The sequence below is a fragment of the Halichoeres trimaculatus genome, unplaced genomic scaffold (assembly GCF_033239565.1).
Source record: "Halichoeres trimaculatus isolate MK-OKI-2021-1 unplaced genomic scaffold, fHalTri1.1 fHalTri1_scaffold_22, whole genome shotgun sequence".
Taxonomy (NCBI): Eukaryota; Metazoa; Chordata; class Actinopteri; order Labriformes; family Labridae; genus Halichoeres; species Halichoeres trimaculatus.
In genome coordinates this window covers 15,319,373-15,336,382 of record NW_027437200.1, presented here as the reverse complement: position 1 = coordinate 15,336,382, position 17,010 = coordinate 15,319,373, and the positions used below count along the sequence as shown (strand labels likewise).

Genomic DNA, 17,010 nt, shown 5'->3' with positions numbered 1-17,010 from the left:
AGCAGGCAAAATATTTTGACATCATATTAGCAGGTGAATCTGTCTGAATAAATGGAAGGATTTGTGGCACCTGTGTGATGTGAGGATAACTGAGCGTCCCTCTTTGATGATACTCAGGATGCAGTCCCACAGGAAGCGGCGTGCTTTGGGGTCCATCCCAGTGGTGGGCTCATCCTGAAATAAAAACAACCACTTTAAACTGTTCCTGTTGTACTTATTAGCGTGGCCTTGGAAAATGTACAAGGAAAAAAAAAATCTCTCATGGGACTCCTGTGTGGTCCACATCTTTTATCTATGTGATGCGTGTTTATCAAAGGTTTCCAAAAAACACTTTACGTTTATTGTCGTCTTTGATTTATAAGTTGTTTTACTGTAATTGTTTGCAATTATATTTAGCCAGGTAAATGATTTCTATTAACCAACACTTTGACAACTTACAGACACCAAAGTCCAGTAATGAGTGTTGAGGAGACTAGCAGTGAACCAAAAATCCAATCAACCAACCAACAAACCATCCAACCTGTTCTGTCATTGGACACAATAGTACCGCCTGTTGGCCTTTAAGAAATGTAACAGGAAGTACAACATCATCCAAACGAACCAGGAAAAGGAAACTCTATCAAAAGGATCAGGAAGTACTGGTTTTGCGCAGTATTGTTTTTGAGAATTTGGACTTGCTTGTTTAGCATTCAGTTTAGTTTATCTTGGTGCTTAGCTTGCTACTTTGCTGTTGTTGTGTAAGACTTTGTAGCTTAGTGTTAGCCTAGCATTTTGCTTAGCATGGAGCTAAATAATACCTATAGGTTGGTTAGTAGGGAGCTTAGCTATTAGCTTAGTAATTAGCTTAGCCATTAGCACAGTTAGCTTAGCATTAATATCACTTTGAAACACTAGTAAACAGAAAATGGACTTTGAGAACTTATTTTAGCATCATGCTATTGCTTGCATTATTTTTCCTTTGTTATTGTTCTCACTCTCAATTGAGTAATGATGAACAAACCAAGTTCAACGGAGACCTGACACATCATCACTGAATTGGAGTTTGGCTGGCTGTCAATCTACGTGCGTTAAAACAAGTAAGGAGGACAGTTACACAACCATCAAACCAACCAACCATCATTCCATCCAGGGAATCAACCAACCTTTCAACATTCCATTCAACCATCCAACGAATCAATCAACCATCCAATCAACAAACCTGTCATTCAGCCTGACAACCATCAAACCAACCGGCCAACAAACTCTCCTAATTGCCATCCACCTACCTTATAAACCAATTAACCAACCAACCAACAATTGTTTCTCTCTAACCTTTGCCAACAGTTGTTTACATTGTTTGTCCCTTTTGGCTGAATAAAGTTTTTTTTTTCTTTTTTTTTTTTTCAAATTTGAATTTGAAAAACCATCCAGCCAGCAAACCAACTGACTGACCAGCTAACAAAACATTAGCTTTTACCGTCTATATTTGACATTAACTTTTTTGCTCACCAGCCACTGTGGCTGTCGCTCTGTAACCATCAACTTGATAGATATTGCCTCTGTTAAGTAATATTGTTTCTGACAACTGGCCACTGAACAACCAAACATTTTGATGCTGCTAACAGGTTGAATTAAGTGTTTAAAAAAACATTATCTCATCTGAATGAATGTAGCTCAGCACTGCTTCTGCGCTCAAGATGTGTGTGTATCTGTATGATGACGTAGACTGATAATCCCTCTATACATACATTTCATACACTTTATTAGACAGCCCCATAAACGGCATGTGTTAATTTATTAATGTCACATGTATGAGCTAAAGAGAGACATATATACAGGGGAGAAATATAGGGACTATAAAAACACAGACAGACCCAGGTATATTCTGTGTATTTCTGAAAAATGGAGAGACATGCTGTAATATTCCCTAAAACAGCACAACACATACACTATCACAATCACAGAGTCCCAGTGACTTGCTGTTTCTCTTTCCTCGGGGCTCGTCTGCCCATGCCTGATTAGAGAGTGACAGTACTCAGTCCATTGGCTGGTTTCGTTCCAGGACTGCTTCTCCCTCACTCGCAGAGGCCTACAAATCCCAAAGGCTATTTCCATCACTGTGCCCAATGTATCCCTGTGCAGACCCTGCATGGCACTGCCTCAAGGCTTCCTGGGCTCCCCGGGCTAGCAGACAACAATGAAACTGACGATACATTATGCCAGTACCTCAAAGCTCGATGGGCTGAACACTGAGCCAGTAAACAGAACCGTTTGGAAAGATTATTTTGTAAATGTAATTCATTATGGATTACTCATTACCTGATGGATTGCTTATTAAACTGCTATTAGCAGCATAATCTGATGGATGGCTTTGAATCATGCAGAAATACGCATTTATTACAGCTTTTTTAATTGCATAAACCGCCATTAAAATGTATCAATATGAGACTTTATTTCTTTTTTATTCAACTGTGGGAAGTGGTGGGTGAGATATATGAAAATGAAAAGATTTGACATTATTTAGATTAATAGACATACTTAGGTTAACCCCTTTAGAGAGCCCTGAGGCACTATTAGTAATTAAAGTTTGTCCCTCATAGCAAAAAGGACACAGCCTTCAAATGCACATTAAAGCAGCTTAACTGAAGACATGTGAAGCAGTGTATTTGGAGGCATGCCTCCATTAATCTTCTATCAGGGTGAAAATGCATTTGCACTCAGTCTTAAGTCCTAATGAATGGGTTTTTAATGCATGCAAACACAGCTTTGTGTGCTATCTGCTCCTCTAAAGGAATTGGTTCTTCTAGGGTAAAAATTAATTAAAACATGACCAGTGAGTGACCCCTGAAAAATACATCCTCCTTATCCACGGGTAATGTGGTTTAAAGCCTTTGGGAAATTCAGCAGAGATTCACATGATTGATCCCAAATTTTTCTTGCTCTCCGTTTTTTAGGAGTACATTACACCACATTCCTATACACTATCGTCTTTGCAGAGTCTCTCCTAAAAACTGGTGTGCTTTTATCCCAACATCTGCGCAGCATCAATATTGATCTAAAGTATTACACTGTTAAGTCTTCACAAAACAGCAGGATATCACATTTCCTCCATGTACAACTGAGCAGCAAAGATGTATCTCACCAGGAAAATCACAGGAGGACATCCAATCAGAGCGATCGCTGTGGAAAGTTTGCGTTTGTTCCCGCCGCTGTATGTTCCTGCTGACTTGTTGGAATATTTGACGAGCCCCAGTTTCTGGATCCCCCATTCGGCAACCTTTGAAGAGAGGAATCAAAGTGACCAAACTGTTTATGGCATCCGCAAAAGTGTTCAAACAGCCGTCATCAAAGCCTCCATGAGTGATGGTATTTTGGTTTGGATCTCTAATGTATTTATGCTCTGTGGTTTTCAAGGACAAGACAAGACAGCTGGCATCACTGTAAGACCTTAATCACAAGCTGCTGAAGTAATCTGCCATTCTCCTTGCTGCTTCAACAACATTAAGTCAGACATCAGTAATCAGGAACAATATGTGCTCTCTCCTTAGTCAAAAGGACATGTTTGGTTTAACAATCATTTCACCGCACATTTATCTTCGGCTTTGAATAAGAAGCCACCAAAAAAAAAGAAAAAACACCATCACAATACGTCTCAGTGAAATTAAGTTATTCTAGCAGCGCAGCACTGGGTCCCTATACACTGAAACGAGGAGATCAAAGCCCTGGCGCCGGGTCTGAGGGCCTATGGTCCCTGCCAGCCCCTTCCTCTTTTGATCTCGCTGCTGGAGAAAGAGGGAGAGTGCAGGGAGGCCGCACAGGGCCGGCCGCACCACTGGGCAAGGTGAATTATGTAGAGCCACAACCCGCAGCTGCTGTTCTCTCCACCACTGGGCATTTTTTCATTATGTATGGTTTTGCCTATAGAGGTTATCTATCAATTTGACGTGTACTTCAGCTTGCCCTACATGCATTCTGCTTGGAAAGGATATTGATGGTGAAAATAAAGGGAAAAACACTTTGACAGAGAATAAAATTTATAGTTAATGCAGAAAAACCCTCAGATCCCATCAGCAGTTGTTTGATGAGGATATGCTGGCCAGGTGTTAGCGGCTAACACCTTCCAGGTAAGAGCTAGTTACTGTGTGCATCAAAGACAAATTGAAAATTAGTGTTTGAGGTACTTATGCAAAAAAGATACCATCATTTCTTTTTCCGCTAAGTCTAAGTTTCACTGTAAACTGTCACAGAGGCTGAACTCTGGATCACTATAGTGGCATAAACCCAAGAGTTTTCCCTTTCAATAAATGTGACAAAGTTTAGGAAATGATTTAATTATTGCAGATTTCTAAAAAGTGCCAACGCAACCTTTGTTGAGTCCATCTCACAAGGAGATGTTTGTCAAATGAGGGTGGAACAATTCTGATGCATTCAAGGAAGTTTAGATATATTTTTTATCTCTGATTGGAGTTAGAGTTTCAGGATCATCATTTTCATAAATCTCAATGAAATCTTTTATTTAAATCCAAAATCAACCACCATCAGATAAGTACAAAGGGGAGTTGTTTCTCGAGCATGTTCTGCCTGCTTTTGCTCTTCATATAGACTGTATTTCCAAACTTAAATGTACAGAATTAGGTTCTTTTATAGGTACAGACCAAATTCCATCAAAAGTACAGGGTACTGGGTACCAATTCACATAAAATCAAAAGGTACCATGTTTAGGTACCTAAATGCATCCTTGTGACTGTGAGGGAGTGGAACAGTAGGCGATTTTCCATGCTGGACATGAACACACCATTACAAGGTTATATATTGAAGAAGAAATATGTTAAATAAAAAAAAAAAATACATTTTATTATTTAAAAAATGACATTTTTTACTACACAAACACAAAAAAGTACAGAAAATTGGTACCGTTCAGTACCGATACCAATTGCCAGGTACCGTACATCGGTACTGTATCGTTTCAAATATGAAAGGTACCCATCCCTACTTACAGATACATGTTTGCTTTTTCAGGACAACACACGTATGATGACCTGAAAGCAAAATAGTGCTTCATTGATTACATCGCGTTACTAGCGCTCCTGCTCATCTGTTTCTGGTGAGTCTCAGTTTCACTGTAAATTGTGCTAAATGTGGCTTCACTTTGGCAGACTTCAGTGGCATGGTCTGAAGAGATTCTGAGTGAATCCCTTGCAATGAATAGGCCTATATTTGCTGTACTAAGTGTCATGATGCAGAAAAAAATAATGCAACCTTTGTTAGGTTAATGTTGTAGGGGAAATTGTGCAAAATGAGGCAAAAAAACAGTTATTCTTGATGTATTCCAGGAAGTCCTTATGAAAGGGGTCTCCAACATTTTAGAGGATGAGAGCTACTTTCAACAATAAAACAAGTAGGAAGCTACTTCTATTCCCCCCCTTTTTGTTGTTTTTTGCCAGGTACATGATCAGCACTTTACTATAGGCTTACATTTCATAGTTTTGACACTGCACACTGTCAACCAGGGCCTTGTAGTTTGTTTGTTCGTCTGTTTTTCTTTTCTTTTTCTTTGTTCTTTTTTGGGCGTTTGTCAATTCTTCATATTTTCTGCCTTATTCTTCTATCATTTTTTTTTTACATGTTCTTTATAAGCTACTCACTGAGAGCCTGCCAGTAGCTTGCAGGCTACCTGTTGGAGACCTCTGCTTTATATATTGCAGTAGAGACTCATCATCAAGAAAGGTCAGAATGTCCAATAAAATCTTTGATTTAAATCATATCTGAGGTTATCTGTCATCAGATACAGCTTACAGTTGTGTCTGTAGACAGTGTTCTTTTGCTTTTGCTCTCAATATAGACTTGTTTTTACACTAAATCCCACTGATAGTTATTGTTTCAGGACAACAAATGTACAATTAACAGAACCCAGAAAAATCCTCATTCTGCTCCATTTTCAGTTAAGAGAACAAACACTATAGTTACCTCAGTGACCTCTTTCTCTGGTACCCCTCGTAACCTGGCGTAAAACTCCAGATGCTCTCGCCCGTTCAGCAGGTCATCGATGGCATCAAACTGGGGACAATAACCCAAGTTCTGGTGCACGCTCCTCATTTCTGTGCGTATGCTGGGAGAGAGAAGATTATAAAGATTTGACAATGGACATCATGAATGTTTGAGGTTGTAGATCTAAAGGTTTATGTGAAGCCTTAAAAGACAGAGAGTGATTCCAAATGCATGATGAAAACAGTCTGAAGGCTGGAAAGCAGACGGTTGTGCTGCAAAATGAATGGATTTACTTGGAAGATTGATGTAATATTGACGATAGATTGATTAGAGGGAAAATCAGCGCCATGTCCATTTTTGAAACTGTGCCAAACTAATGTGGAGCAGTGGAGTTTTTCAGTTCACTCTTTACTTGTGTCCTCAAACTTTCTGGCCTCAGAAAACAAGAGGAATGAGCAATGAAAGAAAAAAACATTTGGTTTCAGGCACAACAGTATGTATCCTCCAAAGAAACTCATTGCAGACATTCAGAGTCCACAGTTTCAATACTTTCACCACCAGATACAACAAATATCATCGTCGATTGTTTTTTTCTTTTCTTTCAGGGCTGTTTTGTTTTATTTAAAGGCAATATTGAACCAGTTTTAACCTTCAAATGTTATTTTCCAGGAGCAATGGTAAACCCATGGGACGCTAAATGTGTTATTATTTGTCTGGAGGCTGCTGGATCTCAACAAAGCCAAAGTAAACTGAGAACCTGACTTATCATTTGTTTTATATCAAACCCACTTGAGCTTCATGATAAGAAGAGGGTGTGCAGCCTTTAGGAGGATGCTACTGAGCTGACACTGGAGTCAATCAATGAACAAACCTTTAGCTCATGTTTCTGTCACTGAAAACTCACATTTTACAGGTTTGCCAATAAAACATCTCTGTAACTTGTTCAAAACTCAACCGCCGGAGTTGAGTTTGAGTTTCTTTTACTTGTTTTTTAGACTCTACACAGCCTTACTCCTCTGTAAATTGCAGATCTAATTTCAGTTTATGTTCCAGTGAGATCATCAAGGTCCTTAAAAGCTTCTCTTAAAATGTTTCTGGTGTCTCTCCCACAAACACTGACCAGAAAGCTCTCTGTTTTTATGCCCCAAAGCTCTCTGGGTGTTTTACTTAGTCCCACAGTTTCTTTATCACTGTTTATTTGATCATTCTATAGTATTTATCTCATGTTATCATTTTGAATTAACTGTACTTTTTGTTTCTACATTAACATATTTCATAAGACTATCCTCTGGTGGTGGCAGGTTGGTGGCAGAAGCAAGAACATGAATATAAATGCCACATCACAATAAAAGCAGTAAGTGGTCAGCTTTAAAAGTTTTCTAACAGGCTGTTATCCCAACTGACACAAAAAAGTTGTGAAAGTAAGTGAAATATTGTTTTCTCGTTTCTTTTTTTTACTTGAGATGTGATAAATTTTGCTATAATGCTAACGCTATGGCACCTATTTCTGTAAATATAAGATGATCCATTACCTGTAAATATTGTATAAATATAAGTACCACAAAGGATATCACGAGGTGAGAGCCCTACAAAGCTACATTTAACTGTCTATTAAACATTGAAGTTGACTTTCTTAAAGGATAAGTTCGGTTTATACAGCTTTTACATTGTTTATAGAATGAAGTAGAACAAAATACTCACCCAGAAGGTTTTCCTGATCCAAGCAGTGCTTTGGGAGATATTTAGATCCAAAATTGTGCAGCGGATGTCCGTATGATGGGATCCATCGGGGCATACACAGCACGCTCCTAAAACTGCATTAATTGTCCAAAAACTCATGTTTTTCACCAATATTCCATCATGGTCCGCTCCAGGTTAGTCCTCAGCTGCAGTCTGTGTCACTCCAGACAGTGCTGTGTGGCTGTACTGACCTCTGAACTGACGAAGACTTTGTTTACGATTGCCCCTCTGCACGTCGTCATGTAGCCTGCCGTCTTCCCCTGAAACAATGAGCCGCACTGCGCATGCGCGGAAGAGCAATCGTAAACAAAGTCTTCGTCAGTTCAGAGGTCATTACAGCCACACAGCGCTGTCTGGAGTGACACAGACTGCAGCAGAGGACTAACCTGGAGCGGACCATGATGGAATATTGGTGAAAAACATGAGTTTTTGGACAATTAATGCAGTTTTAGGAGCGGCGCTGTCTATTATACGGACGTCCGCTGCACGGTTTTGGATCTAAATATCTCCCGAAGCACCGCTTGGATCAGTAAAACCTTCTGGGTGAGTATTTTGTTCTACTGCTGTATAAACCAAACTCATCCTTTAACATCCCTTGTTGCTGTACTTCCGCTTCTCAACTGCTGCTGTTATTTTTTCTCTCTGTTCTTTTGTGAAACACTTTGGGCTGTGTTTCTGAATATGCAAAAGCTGCTAGATAAATTAAAATGAATTTAAAAATGACAACTTAACATTTTACCATTTTGCCACTCCAAAACTAAACTTTGCACAACAGGTAAGGAAATGTGTGTTTGGTTAATACCAAACAGCTGATTCCTGTGGACGGCTTTGGCTCAGTGGTAGAGTTGGCGCCTGTTAGTCAGAAGGATGAGGGTTTAAATCTAGCACCTGCAGTCAACGTGTCGAAATGTTCTTGAGCTAAACAACGAATCCTCAAACTGCTCTTACTATTGGTCAGTGGTGTGTGAACAGGTATGAGTGCGATGGCCAAAACCTGATGGTCCCCCATGATAAAGAATAGAAGTATTTGCCATCAGTGTGTGGATGTGGTGTGGTTTGGTGAAAGAGATCAGCACTGAGGAGTGCTTTGAGTGGTCATACAGACTAGAAAAGCACTATGCTACTGACACCAGATGAATTGTTGCTCCTACAGTCATTAAATGTGTTTTCAACTTGGGACGCAAAGATCCAACTTTTCTGTTTCCAATACTAAGACCGTTACCTGGGCTTTGGATATCAACCAACAGGGATACCAGATTTAAATAATAACCAGCAGGCCCTAAACTGGTAACATTTCCGGTAAAAGGCAAAAAAAAAAGAAGTATAGAACTATTGAAGAAACCTATTTAAACTTTAAAATTTTGAATGTTTTTTTTCACCAAAAAAGTGCTTCAGAATGTCAAGAAGTTCTTTTTAGTTGTTAACTTTTATGCCCTGTAGACTGGTATTGCGGCAAAAAAAAACAAAGAAAGGCCAACAGAGGTAACACTTCAAATCAAGTAGCCAGAGGTATCAGTGAAAAAAAAATGGCATAGAGCTGGTTGCCTAGATTGCCACTGTCCGGCTTTTAGGGACACGATACACCAACACCTGATGCCAGGGTCCGTGTTGGAGCATTCCTACTTTCATGACTCTAACACGAGTTGATGTGCTGTGTGATGTTGATAAGTGATGTGTAGAAGAGCTGGTGGATGTACCGTTTACTTTGACTGTACTCAGATTAACACCAGCTGGTTGAAGCTTCATATTAGAGCTATGTAAAGAGAAGAGACCCTACACACAGAACTAACTTTAGATCCATCTAATACAATTTTAATTAAGTCAACTGTTACTGTCAGTTTGTTGTGAATCTTTGCCAACAGGAGGCTCCTGATGAACTACGTCAGGTTGTTATCAGCTTTTCTGAACTTGTTCTCCATGAGAGCTCTTAAACACAGTCTTAGATAAGCAACATAAATGTCGAGAGGAGACTTTTGAGAGCTTCTGCCGATCCTTCTTCATGACACTGAAAGGAAGCCTAATAAGCTAAAAACAGAAGAGCGAATGTTTATACATCTTTTTTTTTTTTCGTTCTCTTTTCAGCGTATTGTTTCCCCTCAAGGTCCCTGGGATCCATCTTTGATCTCCTCTCGTTGCATTAATCAACATTAACGCTGCTGTGTTAGGCCTTGATCTATTCAGCTTTTGTTCTTTGTCGAACACAAAGTCAATTAGCAGATGTATAAATGAACACCTATAGCATCCACTCTGGTGCGTAACCAACCAGAGCTTAAACCCGACCAGGCTCCGCCGTGCTGCTGAGTTGTTTGTCCCTAAAAATAAAGAAGGAACAAGCGCTCGCTTGCTCAGGTGCCTGAGTCTTTTACCGCTGGTGTCAATGTATTTTTCTGGCATGTACAAAGATTTCTTGTGACTGATTCTGTGAGGCAGAGACAAAAGCATAGCAAGGTACAGGGCTGAGGATGTGAAAAGGAATGAAATATGTGAAAGAGGCGAGAAGATGGGGAGAGCAGAGTCTCCAGCATTGCTGAGAATATTGCAGTGAGGAGACATGAGAGAAGCAAAAGTTGAAAAAGGCAGAGACGTGAGCCAGAATGTATAAGAGTTATCGAAAAAAACAAAAAAAAACAAAGACTTGGAGTTGGAAGGGATGGAGGAAAGAAATCTGTGTTACAGAGAAAAGAGTGAGCTATAAAAAAATAACACCTCAGCTTGATCCCCATCTGAGCTGCGATGTTGGGTGGCTAATTATGACAAGTTACCTGGGGCTCTAGTGGGAGTTAGCGCCTCACCTGTATCCATTTAGGAAGGCCTCTCCACTGGAGACTGGGATGTCTCCTGTCAGCATCTTAAATGTGGTGGTTTTTCCAGCGCCGTTGACTCCTAGCAAGCCGAAACACTGATAGAGACATCGGAGAGGGATTCCATTAGGAAAACAATGCAGCTGGATGACATTTGAAATAATCTTTAAGTCCACTGTTTGAATAAATACTGCATTTGCCATTTATACAACATACATTTATAACATTCCATGTTGCTAGGCCTCGCCCTGTTGGATATGGCTGCCTTTTGTGGCAGCTCTCTCTTTTTTGTCCGTTTCTTGTGTTTTTTGTGTGTGTTTTTGGTAATCATTGTATTTGGAGTGGATCATTACTTTGTATGGCTCATTTGCTGGTCATGAACACCAAACTTTTTGTGGCTTCAGTGATATTTTTACTACTTTTTCTCCTGTGTTTGTCTGGAGATCCTACATGTAACCATGGCTGCTTTGTTTACATGTGAAATCAGCTGTTAGCAGCCTGTAGCATGTCAGTGCTAACTGGTGCAAGGCCTGATGTCTTCCCACAAGGTGAGGAGAAGGAGGTGAGGACGACATGCTGGTTCAACCTGTCCTTCCATCCATGGTTATTGGGAACGTGAGATCTATCTCCAATAAGATGGACGAGCTAGCTGTGCTAACCCAGCAACAGTAGGAATACCAGAAGGCAGAGTAGCATCATGCTATTCACAGACATGGCTAACGGAGCTAAGAGTAGACAGGATCCAGGAGACAGAGACTGAACGGACTGCTGAAGAAGCTCAGTCCTGGACCCTGTGGAGGTGGAGGCTGGCTGAACTGGAGAATGATGGACAAGCTGTCAGCAGCTATTTTCTAATAGACCTTTTTGCACTTTCTATACACTTTCTTACTTTTTTTTTCTTGATTGTTGCTGTGACTCTTCATTTTATTGTACTTCTTACAATGACAATTAAGTTCTTATCTATTCTACTGTTTGTAAAATACTGCATTTTAACCTCTAAGTGTGGTTAAGCTGTGGAGCATGTGCATATTTACAGGCTCCATGTATGCATGCCTGGCTCAGTACTGTAAATTAACATAAGAAATTGATTCATTTCTGCGCTCAGATGAAACAATAAACTCTAAATCAACACAGCAGCCATGCAGGAATAAACACTGTAAAAACAAGCCCATTCCCAACAGCCTTCCTCTCCATGTCTGTAAATTTCAACAACAAACACTATCCCCCTTCTGCCGATTCTTCCTGATGCTGCTGATTTAACTCCCCTCAGGAGGGCGTGTGTGGCAGGAAGTCATCTCCGCAGAGCCCCAGCGGTCATGTGACCCGCCTTAGGTGCTCAGGCTCTGACATAAATATTTGATTCCTGTCATTCATTGATCCCTGCTTGTTTGTGACCTGTGCCTGTGAATGCATAGAAGAGGGGCTAAGCCGGATGTAAATAATGCATGGAAATGCAGTGTGTGATCAGCAGAGCCCTGTGAATGACAATATATTTCTGGTGGCATTTACTCTGGGTTTTTGAGTAAACAGCGGCAGGGAGGATGGATACCGATGGAAAGCCTGCAGAACGCAGACTGTCAGCATTAGAGATTATGTTTAAACCAGGGTTCCAGCAGTGCCGTGTGTGTGAGTTTGTATGATGAAAAACACAAAGATTCGTTGTCAAGAACTGTGTCAAAGTTTACTTTTCTGTATTTAGTAAATTTGTTCTTCTGGTGATAATCCCTGCACTGAACACCGCTTGGTCTTTGATTCACAGATTCTCCTCCTTGTGTGTTTGCTTGGCAGTAGCATAATGGCAGAAAACAAGCCCCGATAAGCAGATTAGTGCTTCTCCCAACGCCTTCTCGAAGCAGTTTGGAAGATACTCTGATTCCACTCGGAGCCAATTCAGATCTTCAAGAAATAACTGCAAAATCAAGGCCCAGAGGCTTGCTGCTCATTTTCCTGCTTTCATACGTCAATATTTGCAAATATTGTCATTAATATTCAAATTTCAGTTTGGTGTGGAAAGGAAAGCCAAGTCGTCACAACACAAAATAAAGTTGTGTTTCTCAATAGTGCTCAAAGTAATCGAATGTGAAGATGCAACTGTAGAAGCAAACACCGACTTGAAAAGGTTCTTGTGAGAAGCAGCAACATTTGGCTCACCTCTGCGGCAGGTACGCCTACACATAGCCTGTCCACAGCAGGGGTGCTCTTCCGGGGGTACACCTGCAGAGAGCAGACGATAAAAATGAATCAACCAGCCAGCCAGAGAAGGAGAGAAAAAGAGGGAGAAGCAGGCAGGGGGGCAGGAAAAAAAAAAGGGTGTGGGGAGCAGACGAAGAGAAAAAGATGGCAGCACGGATAGCGGGAGAAAATATGGAGCATGAGACCAGAGCAGCGGGGGAGAGGAGAGATGGAAGAAGCAGGTGGGAGAAGAAGGAGGGAGGGCGAAGGAGTGAGATTTTAACAAGAAGGCATAATTTGCAACATTTAGAGCAGCCAGATGGGAAAGGTGATAAAAAAAGGTAGACGTTTTAACAGAGTGGGAGAAGAAGAGGACGACATGAACATTAGTATTTGTGACTGGGAGGACAATATTTATGAGGAAATGTGTCCTCACTCTGAGAGCTACTTTACTACTTTTATAACCTCCAACAAACTCACAGGTCAGCCTGGATATTCACATGTGGATCACTTCAGCTCGTAGAAGACCCAGTACACCATGCAATATGAAACATTGGTCTATCAGCATAGTCGCCCTAGTTAATGAAATGTAAATGAAATAATAACAAAACTAGAAAAGCACTCAATTAAGTACAGTAACACAAGAAAAAAGTATTGAACACACCATGGAAAGGCTGTATACTTTGGCAAGGAAATGCACCATACCACCTGAAATCTGTCAGTAGTTATTACTTAAACTTCCAATTAGTGCAAACAAACATCAGCTGGGCTGGAGCAAATTGATGGTCCTATAAAAAGGTTGTTTTTTCACCAAGTGGTTAAATACAACACACCTCATGATGGGTAAAGGCAAAGAGCTCTCTGAAGACATTTGCAACCTGATTGTTGCTCAGCATCAGAATGGAAGTGGTTACAGACTTATATCAAAGCACCTGAATATTCCAGTCAGCACCGTTGGGGCCATTATTCGCAAGTGGAAGAAGCAACGCCTTACCATCAACAGGCCACGCACAGGAGCTCCTTGCAAGATTTCTGACCATGGAGTCAGAAAGATAGTCAGAGGAGTACTAAACGAGCCAAGGACCACCTGCTCCAGAAACACTTGGAGGCAGCAGGTACAATTGTTACAGAGAAAACAATAGGCAATGCCCTCCACCGCCATGGTCTCTATGGACACTCAGCCCACAAGACTCCATTCCTCAAGAAAAGGCATGTTGAAGCTTGTTTAAAGTTTGCTAAACAGCATCTTGACAAGTCTGTAGAATACTGGGAGAATGTTGTCTGGTCAGATGAGACCAAAATTGAACTTTTCAGCTGTCATACGACATACCATGTTTGGAGGAGAAATGGCACTGCTCATCACCCAAAAAACACTACACCAACAGTGAAGTTTGGAGGTGGAAGCATCATGGCATGGGGTTGTTTCTCATCTCATGGTGTTGGCAAACTTCATATAATTGACGGAGCAATGAATGGAGCCATGTATAGGGAAATTCTTGATCTGAATCTGCTGCCATCCACCAGGATGATGAAGATGAGACGTGGCTGGACCTTCCAGCAGGACAATGATCCAAAGCACACGGCAAAGTTGACTCTCAAATGGTTTCAAAAAAGGAAAATCAATTTGTTAGAATGGCCTCGTCAATCACCTGACTTAAATTCAATATATTTTTCCTGTGTTATCGCACTTAATTCCACATAATCATTAATTATGGACGTGAATGTCATGATTTCTTTTCATGTGTGGATTATTTGAGTTAATACCAATGTCTGGTAGAAATTTGGTTTGAATTGCATCTTTGGAAGTAAATGTGATGAGAAAAAAGTTGACGCGTTCAATACTTATTTTCCCCACTGTATATAAAAGTGTTTTATCTTCTATTCTGAAAACTTTAAATATGACTCAGGAAGTCATGTCATGGCACAAACAAAACTCTAAAGCAAAACAAAGAAATTGATGCTGACTTGGACCTGAAGCACTTCTTTAAGACATTGTTTGAATGTTTTATTCGTCTTAAAATCAACAAGGGACAGCATACAGACATGATGTGCATTACCAACCAGCTCTGAGCATTTCAGCTCTTTTATTATTTCTGCTAAAGGTTCACGTAAAGCTTGCCCCAAGCCTTCAAATGATCAGTTTAAAGACCGGCTGCATTACAGCAGCACAACAAGGCGGTCCCTTCAAATTAGTCTGACTAACATGACCTGCATCCATACTTTGTGGCCTAACTTGAAACTCAGAAAAACAGAGAGGAAAAAACTTCAAGGTCCTGTAAAAACTTTCTTAAAATAGTCTCACTTTGACGTATTGAAAATGAGATGATCAGCGCCACAAATTAGAAATCAGATGAAACAGGAGTGTAGAGAAAAAAAGGCATTGGACCGTTGCCCAGAGAAGAAAACAAAATTCCCTGAGATACAGAATCTCATCTCTCAGGACAAGTAGAAGAATGAAACTTCGAACATCCAGCTTCAGAGTTTGTATCCTGCTGAGATCCTGAGCTTTTCCGAGTATGACAACACAGTTGGTTATGTCTTTCACGTCTCCCTTGAAAACTTTCCACGATGCATTCACATCCTCCCCTGCTGACCCGACTCGTCCGTTCGTATTTGCATTCAAAGAAGCACAATCTGAGAATCACACCAGAGGAGGGAGAGAAAAACACACCTGAAGTGAAAATGATTTGTTACTATCTCAGAAAAAAAGCCAATACAGCAGGTAAAAATTTGATAAAATGAGGTGCTAAATGCGTGAGGTGCTGTTCCACACGCAGGACTGTGTTAGCGTTTGATATGTTTTTCAAAGTGGTTGGAAAAGCAGCGTCGTGTTGCTCGAGCACAAAAAGACAAGACAAGGACTTTGTTGTCGTTGCTGAGTGTGACAGTGAAGACACTCAGCATTGAAAATCAAGGACACCAATGTGCCCCTTTGAGTTATGAAAAAGTGACTACTCTTGGCTGTTTCTTAAAAGTCAGAAAAACATAGTTCTCAGTGAATGCTGGAAGTGTTTTTGTGCGAGTGTCAGGGTCTGAAAGGCTGAACGATCATTAAAAGAGAAATGCGACAGGCTAGACTTTCTCTGCACGAAGGACACGTTTCCATTATAGAATCTCCACCATTAAAAACAGCCACCCAGCCCCTCTGTATTCAGAATGCTACCAGGGAAATGTAAATTTGGAACTGCACTTCAAGCCTGACAAACAATGACATTGCATTTTTTCACAGTTGGCACATCAAAAGCTTCTGATAAAAGCTGGAGCTGCATAGATCTACCGTTCTCCGGTGCCATCTGGCAGCAGCACTCAGTACGTATCAACCTGGATTACACATACTACTTTTTAGTGATATTTTGCAGTGCTAAAACTACATCAAAGCAGGAGATACATGTAAGGAGGAAGGCAATTAAAGGATAATTCCCCTCTGACTGGAGCACCACAGCAGCTGTCACGATAAGAAGGGCGACGTCTAATCAGATGAGACAGCTCAGAGTATGTGACGGTGACAGTTCTGCAAACCTAAAATATAGATTTGGCTTGGAGACTCCTGATCAGCATGCAGCAGTCCTTATAGCAAACGACACAAATAGAAGGTGTTACTCTGAGGTTAAGCCTCGCCTCAGTCGTCCAATGTGAATCCACAGCTCTTTTAGATCAGCTACATCATCATGAACACCATCCATCATGTCCCAAATATGGTCATTGATTTACCACAACTGAAATCACAAGACAGCTCACATTTTTCTGACATCTATTCAGTGCACTATTTTTTAAACTTGTGTATATATTTTTTATCTTACTCCGTACAAAGTTCTTTATTTAAAATTGTAATTATTATATGTACATTTTTTAAACTAAAGCTCTATTTTTTCTACTTTTTGTAATATTATTTTAATATATTTGATTCTGACTCTGATTCATGGTGTAAAAACTCCAGTTCTCATGAGCACTATCACATGGGTTTTATATATTTTTTATTATGATTACATATAAATGTTTTTATAATTTGATTTCATAAATATTTCTATTATATATATATTTTTTTTAATTTATTCTTTTTTTTTTTTTTTTTTTTTTTTTTACTTTTTTCTAAACAGCAAAATCTATAACTGGTAGGATCATTTAGCAAAAATAAAGAAACAAGAAAGTTTCTGTCTACTACTACTACTCCCTAAAATATTAATGGTATTAGTACAAACTAATAATAGTAATAATAATTAAAAAAAAAAAATATATATATATATATATATATATATATATATATATATATATATATATATAATAATAATAATAATAATAATAATAATAATAATAATAATAAAAGTAATAC

At 39.8% G+C, this 17,010-nt stretch overlaps 1 protein-coding gene across 1 annotated transcript in view; it reads right to left on the bottom strand.

The window, feature by feature from the left end:
- LOC141811163 (phospholipid-transporting ATPase ABCA1) overlaps positions 1-17,010 on the bottom strand; it is a 262,749-nt gene that overhangs the window by 25,437 nt on the left and 220,302 nt on the right. The window contains exons 43-47 of the mRNA XM_074699107.1: positions 12,660-12,722; positions 10,500-10,606; positions 5,947-6,088; positions 3,122-3,256; positions 71-174 (exon numbers count right to left, since the gene is read on the bottom strand). Coding sequence (XP_074555208.1) covers positions 71-174; positions 3,122-3,256; positions 5,947-6,088; positions 10,500-10,606; positions 12,660-12,722 — 551 coding nt within the window. The remainder of the gene's footprint in view (positions 1-70; positions 175-3,121; positions 3,257-5,946; positions 6,089-10,499; positions 10,607-12,659; positions 12,723-17,010) is intronic.